The sequence below is a fragment of the Coffea arabica genome, chromosome 5e (assembly GCF_036785885.1).
Source record: "Coffea arabica cultivar ET-39 chromosome 5e, Coffea Arabica ET-39 HiFi, whole genome shotgun sequence".
NCBI classification, from domain to species: domain Eukaryota; kingdom Viridiplantae; phylum Streptophyta; class Magnoliopsida; order Gentianales; family Rubiaceae; genus Coffea; species Coffea arabica.
Window position 1 is genome coordinate 50516055 of NC_092318.1, and position 18747 is coordinate 50534801.

The 18747-nt window shown below is 36.5% G+C and overlaps 1 protein-coding gene across 3 annotated transcripts; it reads right to left on the reverse strand.

Moving 5' to 3' along the window:
- Nucleotides 1-882: 882 nt before the first annotated feature.
- On the reverse strand, nt 883-18418 carry LOC140004270 (alpha,alpha-trehalose-phosphate synthase [UDP-forming] 1-like). Of its 3 annotated transcripts, none has more exons than XM_072049092.1 (18): nt 18263-18418; nt 14154-14609; nt 13928-14025; nt 13370-13758; nt 12474-12588; nt 12188-12289; nt 11168-11318; nt 10915-11003; nt 10313-10361; nt 8474-8574; nt 8145-8332; nt 4717-4834; nt 3588-3767; nt 3394-3516; nt 3231-3318; nt 2996-3126; nt 2718-2816; nt 883-1590 (listed from the first exon to the last, which is right to left on the reverse strand). In XM_072049092.1, exons 2-18 carry the CDS (start codon nt 14533-14535, stop codon nt 1234-1236), a joined length of 2760 nt encoding a protein of 919 aa, XP_071905193.1. In that variant the 5' UTR covers nt 14536-14609; nt 18263-18418; the 3' UTR covers nt 883-1233. The 3 variants fall into 3 exon arrangements, with proteins under 3 accessions (XP_071905193.1, XP_071905192.1, XP_071905194.1); XM_072049091.1 differs by lacking the exon at nt 18263-18418 and adding an exon at nt 15483-15916; XM_072049093.1 differs by lacking the exon at nt 18263-18418 and adding an exon at nt 15483-15916 and having other exon boundaries at nt 14154-14620.
- Nucleotides 18419-18747: the final 329 nt, after the last annotated feature.

Here is an 18747-nt window from a genome sequence, read left to right on the forward strand (position 1 = left end):
AAGTTAAAATAAATGGATTATAAATGGGTAATTGGGTTACCCAATTCATTTTTTGACTTACCCATTTATATCCATCTAATTAAATGGATATAAATGGGTTGACTCACTTATACCCATTACCCATATTATCCAACCCAAACCCCCCCCCCCCCCTCCCAAGTCACCCATTTTGCTACCTCTAATCTGATTTGTTTGATTCCGAAGCCAAGCTTGAATGATGCCTTTGTTTAAAGCAGAAACTGGGCATAATCTTGCGAAAATGAATCTTTGTGTATGATTTGTGACGTTTTCCCCTCGCCTATAATCTGGTTATTGCAAGATAAATAATCATGAGATGCCGTTCAACAAGTAAAAGTTATGAACAGGTAAACAATACTTATACAATATAAAGATATCATAACCTTGTCAATACACCACCATTTCTGCCAATTCAGTAATAGTAGACAAAGGATTTTTTTTTTTTTTTTTTTTTTTTTTAAAAAAAACTATCGGTTCACGAATATTTTCATATCAATTGTGGCATGTAATCTTGCAACAGATAAGAAAGGGTTAATCAAACTAACAGGCATCATGAGCTTTGCTCAAATTCTTGCAACAGATAAGAAAGGAACAGATGACACAATCCATTTTTCTGCTATGGAATTGGGCTTTCTCGTTCCTTTTTTTTCACCTCCATTTTTGGTGACACAATTCTTGGAACAGATGACACAATTCTTGGATACACCTCCATTTTTGGTCTCCTCCATCATGCCTTCTGGGCAAACTAGCTCCAAGCATAGCCCGTTTGGGGTCTTCGATGGCTTAAACATTTAGCAAGTGACATATAATTAATTGAAGCAATGATGCTTCACATCACCAACGTATACAAGAAAACTTAAAAAATGCAAGTTAAAAGAGGACAACTAGATAAAATCATCTTGGAGCCAATGTCAAGGCAACTGAACAAGTCACAGTTACAACTGTAACTGTAGAAATCTACATCCTCAGGATGCGATTTTGCACATAAATATATTTCGATGCATCTAAAGTCTCCATCGAGATAAAAACTGAGATGTCTGCATAAAAACTAACACAATTCTGCTGTGGTTTTTTTTAGACTTGACAACGACACTTCAATTAGCCTACTAGTAGAGAAAAGAATTACTAGAAGCTATCTTGGCTTACACATTCATAACATAGCATCCAGACTTTGACCTAGGTGTTATGATAACTATCCCATTTTAGTAAGGAGCTTCAGGAAGATGTTCCAGCCAGGTCCTTTACAAATGCAACTACTTCTGCGGATGTATTCAGGACGTATCTAGCATTTGTCCGAGTGCGACCAACAGAGCAGGAGAAGTAATTCTCCTTTTTAAGATCAAGCACATTCCACGATGTTGTTTCAGGGGATGAACGCCTCCCACCCCCAGAGTTGAGGACTGGTCGTTGAGACTTATGCTGGGATGATTTTGAGCTGTTCCTGCCGGTCGGAAGCTTTGGAGCTGGCCGTCGTTCAACAGGGAATTTCATTGCATCAGTGACCTTGATTTTTGGAATGCTCATTGCATCAGAGGGAAGCTCTGGCTCAAAAAATGTGTAGACATCCTCATCCTGAAGAAAAGAGAGCAACAGTCAAACATGGAAGAAAATAAGCAACAGGCAACCAGCGTATGAGCACCAGCATAGTGGGGATGGTTCACAAGGTTCTTACTGCAGCCTCTACAACAACAGATGTTTTCAGTTCTGCATTTTGTATTTATATGTTCTGACTGACTGACATGCCTTTCTAATAATTGAAGCAATAGCCTCCCGACAGAACATGCTTATTACTTTTCTAGTGATATATTGAAATTCATGCCATCTTCAGGCAGCGCAATATTTATTAGTACTGATTATGAGTTCCCAAATGGTGACAAGCATATTACAGGTAACAGCTGACATATAGAATTGGACGGCAGAAGTTCATTAATATCATGCAGAAATACTTCAAAAATATCCCAAATTAACCTGAGAAGAAGCAGATAAAGGAGGTCTCTCTCTTACTCTCTCTCTCTGTTTAAAATACACTGAAGAAAGAGAATGAGCTGATAGTGTGAAATCTTTCTGACATACGCAGCAAGAGCATAAAAAATATCAGTAGTACAAAGGACAGAGAGAAATACAGGCTACATATCCTTCCTGTCCCTTTTCTGTACACCTATTTGTTTAGCACAGAGATAACTCAGGAATTAATTCCATGATCATAGTTCAAGGTGATGAATTCTGCAAGAGGAGCTTTCACTTGTTGTTTTCACATATCCCTAAATGATATCTGCAGGGTCACAAATGTTTCTCATGTTAGCTTTAATTTGACAGTTTACCCATCATCCATTATCCAGCATAGGACCGTGCAGAAAGCCAGGTGGAGTTGGAGAATCCATAGCCCACTTGTATAGCTAACTTGGATTGAAAACTGTTGATATGTAATTTTTAGCACTTGAGTTTTTCTTTTCTATATAGGTTTAGAAAAGGAGAGAGAGAAACTGAAGTGTGGGAAGCTACTCATTCCAAGAGCAATCATATAAAAACAAGGCAAACATTCTCAGAAAGAAAGTCTAACACCTATTCATTTAGCCAAGATACTAAAATGGAGCAACATCTTCCATTATGCAAAATAAGAATCTTACTAGAAGTACTTAAAATGATGCCAAAAAATTCAAGAAAATTTCAATGTATTCAGGAAGATTAGATAAATGTACCTTCTGCAGAAAATGACCTATACATAACACGTAATCAATTGGAGTTGTAATAGCTTTGGTGTGGACTATCTCCCCCAATATACGATCAATTGCAGCACCCTGTATATTTTTTGGGAAAAAGAGAGGGGGGGGGGGGGTTTAAAAATGTAAAAGATGGAGCTGGTGACAATTTTTAAGCTAAAATAGATTTAGACATTTCAGGCAGAGTACTAACCTCTCCAACCAAGAAAAAATAAGCTGGGAAAAAAAAAAAGAAAACAGGAGAATAATCCACTCACCTTTGTCACGCCAACTGCTCGTACCTCAACTGACCTGCTTCCCTGAGCAACATCAACAGATGCATTCGAGATTGGACCTGTCCACAGATGCTGCAGCATATCTCTAGCTTGCAATCTTCCAAATTCCACATCTAACATGGAACCAAGAGAAGAAGACAATAACCAAAAAAACTGTAGCAATGGGAATTTGCAAGAACACAAACTTGGATGAACACTAGTGAAACAGATTAGTTACCTGCATATTTGTAATTCCATACAAGTGAAGTTTCCCGGAGTTCATAATGAGATCGGGGTGTCCTTTCAGTGAAATACTCGAAGACATGCTGAAAAGTAGACAAAAGAATCCAAATATCAGAGGCAAAAAGATGCAATAAAAATACCACCATATATGTATATACCTTTACACTGTCAACCCAATCCATGTTTAAATGCTCTGGCATTGTTGTCATCCATTCACCCTTGGTAGATCTCAGAAACATCCCATTCTCTGCTGCTAACCACATGTTATACTCACCAAAGTTCTGCAAAGACACACATTTCACAATGACGTACAAGACATTCTGAAGTAAAGAACCTAAAAGGGATCCCGTACCTCATCCAAGACACTTCTATCACTTCCACTGAGGACAACAACTGTTGTCTTTGGATCACTACAAAGAGCTGTCAATGGTCCTTTCACCTCCGGATGCAGTTTCAATTCCATTTCTTTAATTTGATCTCCACCTCTTCTTCCAGGAGTATCTACTGATTCAGTTAGTGTAGCATTGAAACCCTACAGTTTTGGTTCATTCACAACAGAACAAAAACAACAGACATGAAATCATAATAGGATCTAAAACCAACAGCCATGAAATCATGGTACGATCTAACACACATACATGAGTGGTGCCCTAAATATCCACATTATAGATATTTGATATTTAGTCCATGATGTCATCCTTGGATTTGATATGGCCAAATCTACACCACATATGTCACCAGCTAAAACAAGCTTGATCTTTATAACTTAAATCAAGAAGCAAGAGAGAAAGAAAATATGCAATAGAGAAACTCAGCATTATAGCATAAAATGCATCAAAAAGTTCACTTATTAAATTTTTGCTTTACCAATTTTCGATCATTTACTTTCTTGCACCATGAGCTAAGTTTATATATGTCTCATCTCTTTGTTCTTTAGTTTCTCTACTTTGTCGTAAGGGTAGAAAAATGAACTAAGCACCCTGTAATTTTACCAACTTATTCAAAAGACGCTTCTTTCTACTTGTTAATGCTCACCCAATATGCTATATATCACAAACTCCCAAAATTAGTAGAGTCAGTGACCTGATAAATCCTGATGTTTACTTTCTTTAGCTTATTCTTCTCATCATTTTCCATATCACACCTTGGCAGATGTGTCACTTCATGTCATATACTAAAAAAAATATCTTAAAGATTCAAAAAGACATTACACTTGTAAGCAAGTGATACTGTACCACAACATAACTGTACAAAGAACTTTTATCAGTAAAATACAAGAAACAAGCAAATAGAGGCAAATCAAGTCTGTATTTGTTTCTATACCGTAATATAACTGACAAAATTGCTTACTAACTACATCACAACCAAAAGCATGTACTAATTGTATCATTCAATTTTTATGAACTCAAATGCCCAATACAGCAAAATCTACTCAATCAACCAAAAAAAAAAAAAATCAAATGAGAAAGACATCATTATACCAGTATGAGCAATCTGTTATTAGACTGCAAGTAGCATTTCACTGCATCAGTGACATTAAGCGGTGGTGGAACTTTTCTTATCCTCTGCTGAGCCTCAATAACAGTGTCATTTAATTCACTGCAAAACCAGTTAAAAGACACTCAATTTCAGTTTATCAGCTCTAAGCAAAGAAAGCAAAAGATGGAGATTGAGACAACATAAATAGCTAGGGTATTTATCTGAACCATCACAACAATTTTAATGTTTTCAGAAGCACACTAAGTTGATAGCTCTTGATAAAGCAACAAATCTGTGCAGATTTTGCTTTCGTACCGCATTTGAATGCATTGAATTAATTAAACATTATAGGAATCCATTATGGCTGCCATAAACGTGTAAAAAGAATAAATGAACTCGCCAGAATCCCCTAAGAGAGGCATAAAAAAAAAATGAAAAGTGCACATAATAATTGTACGTAAATCATTTTTCTGCAAATTGCAACTTAAGGATAGTAGTTTAGAGCATATTAAGTTCTTAGAGAAGAGGTTTATATCACATGGCTGACAACTGCGTATACAGTTTAAATAGATCAAATGTGTAGCAATGTTGAAAAAGTTAATTGTGCAGAACTGAACTACCTCTATCATGTGGATTAAATTAGGCTTTTTGGCCAAAATGAGATTTTGGAGATCAACTCATAACAACCACAAAGTCGAGCCAAAATAACTGCGAAGCAATGGATTCAACTCCAATTGTACCTACTTATATGCAGATTGATAAAGGTTATCACTATACCAAGTCGATCCTTAATGGTCACTTGTTTGCATGGAAACCAATAAACTCTAACTTCAAGGCAATGTTATATTTGCCTGCTAAGAGCATCAATGGCTCAAAAAATTCTAGATTCATAGCACAGAACAAATTCATCACACTTCTTTTGGTCAAAGCAAATTGTATTAAGTATTTTTAGCTGAAAACATTTGCCAAAATCTACCTTTTTCAACTTACTAATAAATTCTAGATAAATATGGGTAAAAGTAGTTTTCCTTCTGACAATCACCTGATGATCAATACTGACCTCAGTTGTGTTTAAACACATTCCTAGTCCTTCTAATCTGCTTCTGGCTCGCCATCAGCTTAAGTGCATGAGACAATTTATGCCAAAGCAGGGAATAAAAGGAGTGTTTTTTCAACATAAATACCTATCCATCACCATCACTTCACCTTGTACTAAGTTTCGCTATTGCATGACCACTTTCACGCATTATAACCGTATCACCTCCTTTCTACCATTTTAATTCCATCAATAGAATCTATACCAAGGGTTGAGAGAGTGACAGCTATACAAATCCATACTAGAAATGAAATTTAATTTATCATGCAAAGGACGAAGATATGTTTCAAATTTTCTCAAACTACATTAATATATTTGATGTCCAAGTAAAGATGTCCTGATTGATCAGTATAGTGAATTAATATTTGATGCACAAAAGGACTTTACTGGAATATTTTGAAGCTTTTGAACAACACAGTCTCTTCCATATGGATTTCGTGTGACACAGAAATTGCAATCAAAATTTCTGTGTTTCTATCCTACCTGTTTGGTGACATGCATTCTATTCTGGGATCTTACAATACGTTTAATTCTCCTAAACCAATTTATTTATACATGATCCTGATCTTACCCATTCCCTTCAACCATTAAACAGTAACTTCAATGGCTGAATTGACATAAAGGTCAAAGTTAACTAGCAGACAATTTCAAGTAGACGTCTATCTCTGCAAACCAAATTTCAAACTCTAGAATGAGTACTCTAGTAGTTCAGTTTCCGAAAATTCCTTACGTCATTTCCTCTTTCTTATTTCATGTCAAATCAAATCCTATCATATTGAATAGAACTGAGTGTCATCTAACGAAGTAGCTACGATAATTATTTATTACAACAGAAGCACATCATCCTGTTTCATGCTATTCCTACTTCAATGTTTTATGTTTTCAGCCATCATTATAACTTGCATAAAGTTAAATAATGACAATAGAGAGGCCAATCAGTAAGGGAAAAAACAATGCAGTAAATTATTTTTTGACAGTCACCACATGCACAATCACTAAAAGATAGGAGGTGACTACTGAGGCCGATTCCAGAATGTATTGGTTCAGTGAAATTTAATCCCATGGTTCAAGGCCAAGGACACATAATTAATATAACAAACACAGGGCCAATGAAAAATGATGAAGCACAATAGATGGGTTGTAGACAAGATAGATTTGGTAAAAGAATACAAGCCAAGAAGAGGACAAGAGTTCTGCAACTCTTAGAAGGTACGACTGAACTTGACATGATTTTATTCCATATAATATCTTTTGTAAAAGCACTACAAGTCAAAGATTTAGTAGTATAGAAAATATTTGGAGGCCCAGCTTCTCAAGGACTATTTATAAATAAGGAAAGTGTAAAAATGTATATTTGAAATTGATGTATGATGGCCATCGAAACTTCAATAGATGATGATACAAATGCTAGTGCAAAGAAATCTACCAAAAGAAGAAAAAAGAAATCAAAATGATAGTAGAGACACTAGAAACCCACATATTCACCATTCTGTGGGATTCCCCAAACTATGAATTCTGCATCAAAGAATCTCTTGATAAAGAGAGAAAGGTCTACCATCTACTCCAAAGAGATGTGAAGTGTTGTAACATTTCTCCGCGCCGGTTTTGGGACCCTTCAGAAGTTCAAAGATGAGTTATTTCAAATCTTGCTGGAATTGGGAAAAAAATAGTGTCGATAAAAATCTAAAGTCTGTTAAATCAGCATAATTTTCTAGAAAGGAGGCATTATTTTTGGACATGCCGAGAAAGAAGGGAAAGTATATGGTAAGGTAGTGTATGATGAAAAGGCGCTGATAAAAACAAAAGTATTGGTTTCTTATGGTTCTTATGGTCAAAAGAACCAACTCCACCAACAAGATACCTATATACATTTACACAGAAAGATTAGGCATTCTTTCATGTGGTCTCAAAGAAGCCATCATGATATGAGTGGTACTCCTGGTATATGATTGTAGTTTGGTCGACGTATTTAAAACCTTCACAAAACTACTACTAAAATTTGGAAGTTTGAGCACTGGTCATTAGTCATGGAGTGCTCAAGCATTTAGACTCATAAGAAGAATAATTGCAACAAAATTACTTCTTAAATAGGTCATGTAGGCAATTTAGGTAGAAAGGCTACAATATGTAGCATGAATGAAAAAGAAAACCAATTGGTATATTCTCACAATGTATCAGCACAAAATCTAGAAAAGGAAGTCTAGCAGTTGTCTTCTATCCATAAATATGTACAACATTTACTAATCTTTATCATATTAGACAGCAGAGACAAGTTAAGCATTTATGGAGTTTCAAAAGAAATGAGACTATAATCACACTCTTAAGTTCACAAACCTAACAAAAGTTTCAGCCCATTCTTGAGCAGTATGGGTTGTCACATGTGCGAAGTTGTGTCGGTGACGTTTCTCCCTTTCTTCAGCAGGCATATTCAATGCTTGGCCTATTGCAGCAGCAACTTCAGTAATATTCCAAGGATTCACCAGGATTGCTCCAGCTCCCAAAGATTGTGCAGCACCAGCAAACTAGAGTCCAATGAAACTAATTACTAACAAGAAGATGCATAAAGTATTGCCTTCAGGGCATATACTTGAAAATGACCTTCATTTTTCAATCGCTAAATCATCACAAACAACTTTCAGTATCAAAGAGTTGGCAGTACTTGCCTCACTGAGAATGAGAACCCCTTTTTTGGAATCTTGACAAGCAACAAACTCATAGCTAACAAGATTCATTCCATCTCGCAAAGATGTGACAAGTGCTACATCTGATCAGCAAGACACAGATGATGATTGGAATTTGGAAGTGTTAAAAGGCCTAAAGGCAGATGTAGATCAAGAGAGACAACAAAACTGTAAATACTTCTAAAGTAATATGAGGGTTGCATCTCTTATAATCCAATATGCACTATTGAAGCAAAAGAATTAACCATTTGGTTGAAGCATAATATGATCTAAAAGATGCAACAAATATTTGTGAAATAGCCATGAATACTGGGGAAACTCCACTGTGGTTTCCAAAGTCAACCTTCTAGGTGATATCAGTATAATTTCTGCAATCAAGATGACTGAAATTTTAGATAGCTGACAGTTGTTTTCAGAAATGATGAAAGTCATTCTTTCATACTTTACTTTAGGCCTTCAAACAAAATTAAACATGTTTATCTCGTAATTGCTTACACAACCACCTAACTTGCCAATATTTCACACACATATTTTACTTTTATCTTGTTATAGGTACATGTTAAGGATGATGAAGGCCCTAATCTAGTCCAATCATTTAGGGCACAGATGGTCCATCGCTCAGTGGTTCAGCCTGCTTCAGCTGTGAACATGTTTCTTACAGAATCATGCCCTCAGACTAGATTACAGAAATGGGGAAATAATCCCAATATGTTCCAGAAAAAAATTAGTATAATATTCTATACCCAATTACTTTCATTCTAATAAGTGAATGCCTAGACAGCTAGTATGTGTAAAAATTAATGTTCATCAAGAAGATAAGGATATGAAAGAGTTATAACAGGTTAGAATACTCTAAGTACATGAAGAGGACGTTGATGCCTCTAGCAAATTATAACATCTGAGACTGGTAGTGTATGAGAAGGAAAAGTGAGTCATCTAAGTATCATTGCAGCAAAGCCATCAAATCCTGGTCACAAGTCTACAATTTAATGCAAGATCCTAAATGCTTGAGGTTAGACTGCATAAAACACAGTTTAATTAAGACTTAAAGACTAAGTCTGAAAATGAACCAGTTCATTGTGTCCAACTAATTTCTAGTTCCACAAATAAAAATATTCAAGATGATTAAAGTGGACGAAACCGATGACATAGAATCTAGAAACCATTAAACCAAAAAAAAAAAAAAAAAGTTTAAGGTAACTTCTTGGACTGAAAATGACGAAGTTGGAAAAGAAATGAATCGCTTCTCATATTTCACGTTCAAGGTGACCGAAAATTTACATAGCAGCCCTAAAAAGAATTGAGAGGAGGACAGGTGACGAAAAGACGTGTCAACGCCAAAGCCTCATGCCCAATAAAATGCAAATTAAAATTTCTTAGAAACTATAAACAAACAAATGAAACTTTTCTCCCTTATTTTCCATTTGCTTTTTACCAGTTATACACGTTTAGTACAATAAGAATCAATTTTCTTCAATTTACCTCTTCTCTACAAGTAGCCAGTTCCAATTACAAATACTCAATGTGCTAAAGAAAGAACAGAAACATGAAACACTGAAAAAATGTATTAGAGCCAGCAAAATCAAGTTAGCACACAAATTGCATCACTCAAAGCAAAGTGTGGCAATAAATCAGCCAAAATCAAAAGTAGACTACAAACGTTCCTGAACAATTTAGGTAATCATGCTCTTAATCCAGTTAGCTTCTAAGCAGTAACTATATTAATTACATTTTGAAAGGTTCATTAGCCATATACAGGACACAGAGTCTTATCTGCCAAAAGCTGAGGATTTGAAGATCTTGAGAACATAGAATTAGTACCAGTAACGGCATAGACCGCACAGAGTGCATGGAAATCAAGAGAACGATCCTGCAGGAAAAAAAATTTGCTTTAGGGATGGATACTTTACATTCATATTTTTGCCAAATGATACCTGAAAATGGGGTTGCTTATAATCACACATACACAAAAAAAAAAGCAGCAAAATATTTCTTCATCTTTTAAATATTAGAGAATGGTAAAGAGAAAACTGATTTTCCGCCAGAGTAACTTTATAGGGAATATACTTCGGTCATTCTTCATAAGTGGATGGTAAGAGGATTAAAGACCTAGAAGTTGGGCATGAAATTATGTATAGGCCCACATTACAGCATGTGAGTTACCTTGGGCAAGAAATCTCAAAAGTGTACTATAACCTAAATGCTATGGCAGTTGGAAATGATGCATTAAACAGTGCCACCATCCTTGGTTTTACCAAAAAAACTGTAGTCTATGTAAGAGATCAACTTAAGGACACCAAGCTGTGAAAGGTATTATTTGCCCAAAGGGGAAGAACAACTGTTTATTTTCAGTAGTAAACATGTCTAGTGCTCAATTGAAGAAAGCAAAGAATAGATTCGTTAAAATCAATGAAAAGACTGACCAGATGATGAATTGGAACCCCAATTAGAGTTCCAAATTTTCCATTGATGCGTCCAACAATTTCATGAACCTGGCTCGTAAGCTTTTGATCTGTAAAGACCAGATAAGAGAAATATCACTTTGCAGAAGATATAAATAAGGAAATACAAAATGTGCTAACCAAGGGAAGAAAGAAGAGTTGATATCTGGAGAAGCACTAATGGCTTTGCCAAGAAGAGAAGAACTTAAAAGAGCTGATCATTTCGAAAGCATACATTCAGGTACATCTGTCCTTGTTGGCACAGCAATTTGCAGCAAAACCACTTTATCGCACCAATAGGAATTTTCCTCAAGAAATTTTTCAAATGCTAATATCTTTTGAGGAATTCCTTTAATCATATCAAGCCGATCAACCCCTAACATAACCTGAAAGAAACATTCTGGGTTATAAAATTAGAACATCCTAGAATCAGATCGTGCATGAACACAAGAAGAAATGACTATCAAAGCATATTTGACAACATGTTTTGCTCAATTTCTATACTAAACATGGTACATAACTGAGTTTTCAGATTTCAATGCCACGAGTTGGTAAGAATCAAAGTAAATAGTGCCAAAAAAATGTAGTAAAAAGCAGCATATATAATTAATAGTCCACCCTAAATTCAATTATACAAAATTAGGGTAATCACTTAAAAATATTGCGCACAAAGCTACTAAAAGCACGATAGATCGATAAAAAGATTGGGGAATGTGCTGATATCCTACATGTCTGTATAGATACTCTTGTGAGCGCACAGCCTATGCAAATATGATAGATGCATGTATCCATGGGTGTGCGTATGGTTATGGCTGGGGAGGGTGTGTGCGTGGGTGGGTGGGTGGATGTGGGTGTGTGTGTTGTGTGTGTGAGAGTGTGAGAGAAAGTCAGAGTGAGACAGAGGGGGTGGATACAATTGTGAACAACCACAGCTGATACATATTGCATGCTCATCAATATACAAAAGAAGAAGAGAGGAAATCTTATGATATGAGATGTAAACATTCAAACAAAAATACAGATTTTCCAATTTATACAAATCATAATACAGGAATCTAATACTTTATCAATCATATGGACTCCAAATGCAGATCATATATGAAGATAAACATACAAACATCACACAGAATTACCCAACTTCATCAAACTTAAATAAAGCAGTGGCTTCTATCACTAAGATCAGAAGGCCATAGAGACAATAAGGCAAGAAAATATGGGAAGGCAAAAGGGTATGGGAGAGAGAGAGAGAGAGTACCTTTTTCCCAGCAAATCTTTCTTTTAGTTCTTTGATGTGTTCCTGAACTTGAGGAACTTCAAGTGCTCTAATGAATCGTTCTGAATCTATCCCAATGGGAAACTATTTTCCACCAAAACAGAACAGATGCAAGGGTTACAAGAGCGAAGCAGTTTAAACTAATCACGCAGTCTTCAGTCTACTTTTACACAAAAATTGAATGAGAAAAGAAAAAAATAATTACTTATACAGGAGAAAATGAATGAAAAAAAAAAGAAGAAAAGAAGCACAAATTAGATTATCATACTGCAGCCACACGGGTCAGCCGTCCCTGATCCTCCACTCCTTCGGGGGTACCTTCTAATCCAAGTATTCGAGTACAAGCACTAACAAAATGCCTTGCATAATCATATGTGTGGAAGCTGCAAAACGTGTTCAGCTTAAACTCAGCTTGCAAGTTCCATACGTCAATCTTAGTATATTAAAGGAGACTTTAGGATGATGTATGCAATAGCTTGAGTCAAGTGCAGGATATCATTGAATGTGGCAATTACAAGATGAAAGATGAGGTAATTAACAAAGAAATACATTTTAGACAGTAGAGAGAGTAGAAAAGGGATTTCCCAGCAGAAATTCACCCATGAACAGGTTGAACTCATTGTCAAGTTAGATTGGACTATGCCAGCAGTGCCTAATTTGGAACAGAGACAGAGACAGAGCCCAGAAAAACAGTTAAATAACAGACTAGACTACAAATATGCATGATGGAATGACTCATCAGAATATATAGACTCGCGCAAAATATGAGGCCTTGCTTTGTGCACAAAGAATTTTGTCAGCTTAAGGAATCCATGTTGATTAAGCTAGCTGGTATCAAAGCATAATCTGTAGGGTATCTTTTATGAACATAGCAGTGACAAAACTCCGCATTCATGTTACTGAGCTGCTCTTGTATTGCTTTTTCAGTTTCTTTTGGGTGGATAAATGATAATTATTCTCTCAAAGTGAAGCTGTGTGAAATAAAAATTAGTCATTGCTTTGTGTACTTTGGTTTACTTATTTCCAAAACAAAAAAGAAAAGAAAAGAAACTAGATTATCTTTGAATTCCTAGATTTCAAGGCTCGATCCATGACCCTTCTGACAAGATAGGGTTGTACCACTGCAACAGAAAACATAGATAAGTATGTTTGTCCAATCCTTACCCAACCAAATCAGCATGTAGTACTGCACGTAACAGGTCTGTACGAGATGGCAATGTGCGATGAATTTCAGAAGATGGAAAAGGTGTATGCAGAAACCAACCAACTTTCATGTTCCTATTGTGATCTTTGAGACATTTTGGAAGGAACATGAGATGGTAGTCATGACACCAAACAACGTCACCCTCTTCATAATGCTTATTCACAACATCAGCAAACATCTTATTTGCTTTCTTGTATGCAGCAAATTGGGACTGAAAGCTTCGGGTAGTTGCCAGACGGTCTTCCTGTGGAAGTCCAAGATAATGGAAAAGAGGCCACAATATATTGTTGCAATACCCGTTGTAATATTGGTGAACTGTCTCTTCATCCAAGAAGACGGGGATACACCTCTGCAGAACATCAATGAGGCAGTAAGATAAATATCTAACTTAGCATTCCTCAGACATGAAATTCCAGTTATACTGCAACATCCATAAACATAATTTTGCTGAATCCTGCAAAAAATGAAGATCAATAAGGCCTAAAAGCCGACTGCAAAAGAAAGCCTATAGATTGCACCTTCTCAGCCAATGCTTTAGTAAGTGCCTTTTGACCAGCCTCATCTGGTACATTTACACCAGCCCAGCCAATCCACCTTGCTTCAAATTCTTTCACGCCTTGAACGATTCAAAGTTTCCAGGAATTAGACATTCTGTTTGCCATCCTCAATACAGGTAGCAAAACAATATGAATAGAACCTATTGCTGATAAAGTCAAGTCTAAAGAAGAGAAAAAGAATGCTTACCAAGTAGAGCACTGACTAGACCCCCAGCACTTATCTCCAATGACCATGTTTCCTCACCTCTCCTTACCGCAGAGACTGGAAGCCTATTAGCCACCACCAAAAGCCTTTGCCTGATGGGCTTCCCATCAATCCTTTCCCATCCATCATTAAGTGCTAGTGCAGCCAAGGCACCTTCCAAATATTGCTCTACTATTGAAACTCCCGAGACATCCCCGTCTCTGAGGCGCAAATCGTGTTCAGAGAGTTCAGTCCTAATGTTGCCATCAATAGAATCACTTGACTGAGAAGCTCTGCTGCTTTTCCGTAACTCTCTTACTCTCAAAAGCCTCTCAATTCGAGATGTGGGGGTGGCTGAATTGCTGTTGTACTTGTTTCCAGGCATACGGGCAATCTAGAATTGGACCTCCGAATACTAAATTTAATAGAGTTCCTGTTTCCCAGGAACCACCAAATGTCCTGCATATCGACTAAACAAATTACTAGCACATGCGCAGATCAAAACAAACTTCCAGCAAATGTGACACTAAGGACAAATATAATGGCCAGTTTTCCTAAAACAGAATAATGTAAAACAAAATTCTACAGCAGTACAACAACTTTCCATCCTTTTCTTTTTACAGTGATGACAAAGAAAAGGGCAAAAGAAAGAGGGCCATCAACATTCATGGTAAATAAATATTAGCAAAAAGGACAAGCATAAACAAAGAGACAACAAAGATAATGGGATCCACAGAATTGAATGAGGGCAAAAATGGGGTCTACCATTAAGTCCTCCTCTAATTATATATCCCAAGATTCCAGAATAACACCAGCTGTAAAATTCATAGGGTCACAGAACCAAGTCCCAACTTCAGTGCAAGAAAAAACCAGAGATGACAGGTAACAAAATTACCCCTTTGATAAATACGAAAATGTAAGCATGCCCCATGATCAGAATGGCCAAAATAGGAAACAAATGTTGAAGGAAAGCAAGTGACTTTGCCGAAAATTTTCCAACTCATCCTGTTACGGTAACGTACAAACATAATGCTGCTGTCAGGTTCACGTTCAAGATTCGAATTGTATGCCAGAGAGATAGGAAGAGTGTAGGGAGGCATGGGGAGGGTAAAAGAAAAAAGAAAAAAAAAAAGGAAAAACATACAAACATAATGCACGCAAAAGAATCGCACTAACTTATGAGAGCTATGCAATATAATTCTGGCCAGTAAGTTGAAAAAGAAAGAGAAAAAATCAAGAAACAGTGGAGGAAGAAAAAAAAGAACAGAAAAATCAACACTCAAATTTAGAACAAGAAACAAGAAAATCAATGCCAGGCCAAATGGGTGTTACCTTAATCGAACGAAAATGACAAGGGTCTTGAGTTAAAATCGAGAACCCAGAAATTTGAGGCGGTGGAAGGGTGAGAAGGCAAATGATAAAGCGGTGATTTTAAGAGTGAAGTACCATACCAAGTAATAGAATGAGGGAGAGAGAGGGGGAGAGAGGGGTCGAAGAAGAGGAAAACAAAAAAGATTCTGGCTCCGGGTGGCAAAGAATTGTCAAAGAGAGAGAAAAAGAGAATCCTCGTGTACGTTTTACACGGTGCATAAAGCCTTCCAGCCATGCAGACGCCACCAAAATTTGTTGATGGATGCGGATGCGGATGCCCTCCTTTTCACAAATTTTCTTTTTAGTTTTCAAGTGGAGTGCCACTCTCCTTTGAACCTGCGAACCAGAATCCTCGCGCGAGCCCGCTGGCTTGTCTCCACCCGTGTCCCTGCCCTCGCCTTTCAATTGAGTAAAAACAGTTTATAGTAGTTGTTGTTCAAGGGCCTTTTGAGCCCCAAAAAAAAAAAAAAAACTCAGTGATTTCGATTTCAGTCACACGTACTCTCCTCGAGACCACAATTCGCTTATAAGGGACTACCAGCGATAATATAATATACGTTGGAGACCATAATTTGCTTACAAGCGAATGTGTAAGCTATCCTATAGTAAAGTAGTCCGTCCGTCCGTCCATTCTTCCTGGACTACGTACGTATTGGCTAAAAAAAATTTCTCTATTTTTCTCTTTTCATAGTGCTTCTCAAATTATTTATTTTTCAATCGACAAACTAATGAGTTTTAGAGAGAACAGAGAAAAATTACATGTTCCTACCAAATGAGCAGTAGTGTCTCGTAATTCAGGTTCATGTAAAGATTAAGATGACACACCAGGGAGAATATATATTTATGCGTTCTTCGCTCTATGGGTCTCAAACCAATATACTGGAACCATGGAGCTAGGGATGGACCCAGAAATCTGTCGAAGATGAGACTAGACTAGAATGGTTTTTGCTTGTATGAGTAAATACCCCAAAAAGATTAACATGATGGATGGATGGTTGGTTTTTACGCTTTTAGCGATCCAAGTAAAATTAAGGACAAATCAAATTTATATTTGAGAGAATAAATATTGTAAAAACATAACACTTGGACAAAAAAGAATCTCAAGTTGCAACTCAATGATCATATGCTTATTCTAATTTTGGAATCCGAAGGTCTTAATCAATACTATTTGTCGAGAAGCAACAGAAAAATGTCTTAATCAAAAGTTTTGAATCCATCTATTGATTAAGAAAACATTTGTTTAGCTTTCTTTTCAGTTGGACGACATAGCTCCAGCCAACCGGAAAAAAAAAAAAAAAGAGTTTTTGTCTCATACGATGAATAGAGCCCAAAAATGTTGGAGATTGAATCTCTTTTGTCGTGCCCTTTTCGACTAGTTATTAATTCGTGGTTGATACAATCATAGTGTAATTAAAAAAACAAATCCATAGAAGCATACAGGGTAGGTGAGGATAAGAAGATGAACCAACCCAGCCAGAAACATATCTATATACCATTTGTGGTATAATTACCTGCTAAAATTGAGCAGTCACATGACATGATGGTTGTGACTAGGTAGGGAACTTTCGAGGAACAACAAAAAAAACTGGGATACCTGATTTTTTTTTCCAAATGTTAGTATAAGAAAACTCTCCTTTTTTTTCCGCCGCAGCAAACTTTTAATTTTTTTTCCATTATAAATAAGATTCGAATCTCCGATCTACATGTCAAAGAGAAATTTAATCCCTTTAAGGTGATCACTGAGCCAAAGCTCGGTGATTGTCTAAACTTTTAATCGACACTAATATGCTTTTAACGGATTGGTTAGTTGTTACCCTTCTTGTTTCTCCAAAAAAGCAAAACCTTGGTTGTGAAGCAGCCATCTAGTCAGGGGATGGAAATTTAGCCTCTTGAGGTTCCAGGTAAACTTACAAGTCGAGATTTACCACTCTCTTTCGAGGTTTCATTGCAATCTTTTTAATTTCTCTTTTTTTTCTTTTACGATATATTTGACTATCATATGGCATTTTGGCTCATATATAGAACCTAGTATGGAAAGAAATGTAGGGTTGGACCAAAACAATAACGTACCACCGCCACCGAAAGGTAAACCTAACCAACCCTATTCTTTGACAGTCCAAGTTGATGAACAAGAATCCAAGTTACTTCACAGTCGTAATTTAGTCTTCAAAAACCACACGTAGACCATAATTCTACCAACAGCAAAGGGAGGGAGGACGCTAGATAAGCTAGCCTTATTCTTTCCGAAACATTAGATGATCTAAAAAAAAAAAAAAAAAAACAGTTTCATAAATCTAAAGTTGCCCCTTCACCCTTCAGTGCCAACCTTGTACCTACCCAAACTTTCTAAGCCACGAGGAAATGCTTCATAAATGATAGTAAAACCTTCACCCTGTCAAACTCTCACACCCACACCTCCAACTGCGTGCAGCTTGCTTCCCTTCCCTTCCCTTCCCTTTCTGGCTGATCTCTGTGTGTGTGTGTGTGTGTGTCCGAGCGTGAACAGGAAAAGCTCAGGTACACTTGACCAGCTAGCTTCTGTTGAATGACTAAAGCTTACGATTTACGTAAAAGTGAAATAGACTCGATTACTTGCAGAAAAATTTTAACTTCTAAAATGGTTTAACAGAATTTTACAAAAGGAAACAAAGACAAGATATCTAAATATATAGATGCGTACATGCAGATTGCAGATACAACATATTTCTGTAGAGAGAGAGAGAGAGAGAGCTCTTAATTACCTCTAAATCGAAGAAGAGCGAAGAGATATGGTGGAAAGGACGAACTTCAGCAGTAGCTTTTACTGAGATATCTGCAACCAGAGAGAAAGAGAGGATAGTCGCTTTTTTATTGAAAGTAGAAGACGATCGAAGAGTTCTGGAGAAGTAAGGTTATAGCTTATAAATAAAAAGGCTCCTCTATTGTATATTGTTGCTGCTGTTGCGCAAGCACACTTTACAGTTTACAGTACGTACATACATTTCTGCTATATATATATATATATATATATATATATATATATACACATATATATATATATATATATATATTCATGTTTGCTACTTGTATAGTTTGGAATTTTAAACGACATTCGTAAAATGAAAGTATAAAAATCAGGAGGAGGATAAAATAAAAATCAACGATAGCTAGGGATCAGAAAATACAAAAGCTATGATCGAATTTGCAGCAAAGAAAGAGATGAGAAGGATTAAAAAAGTGAATTTGG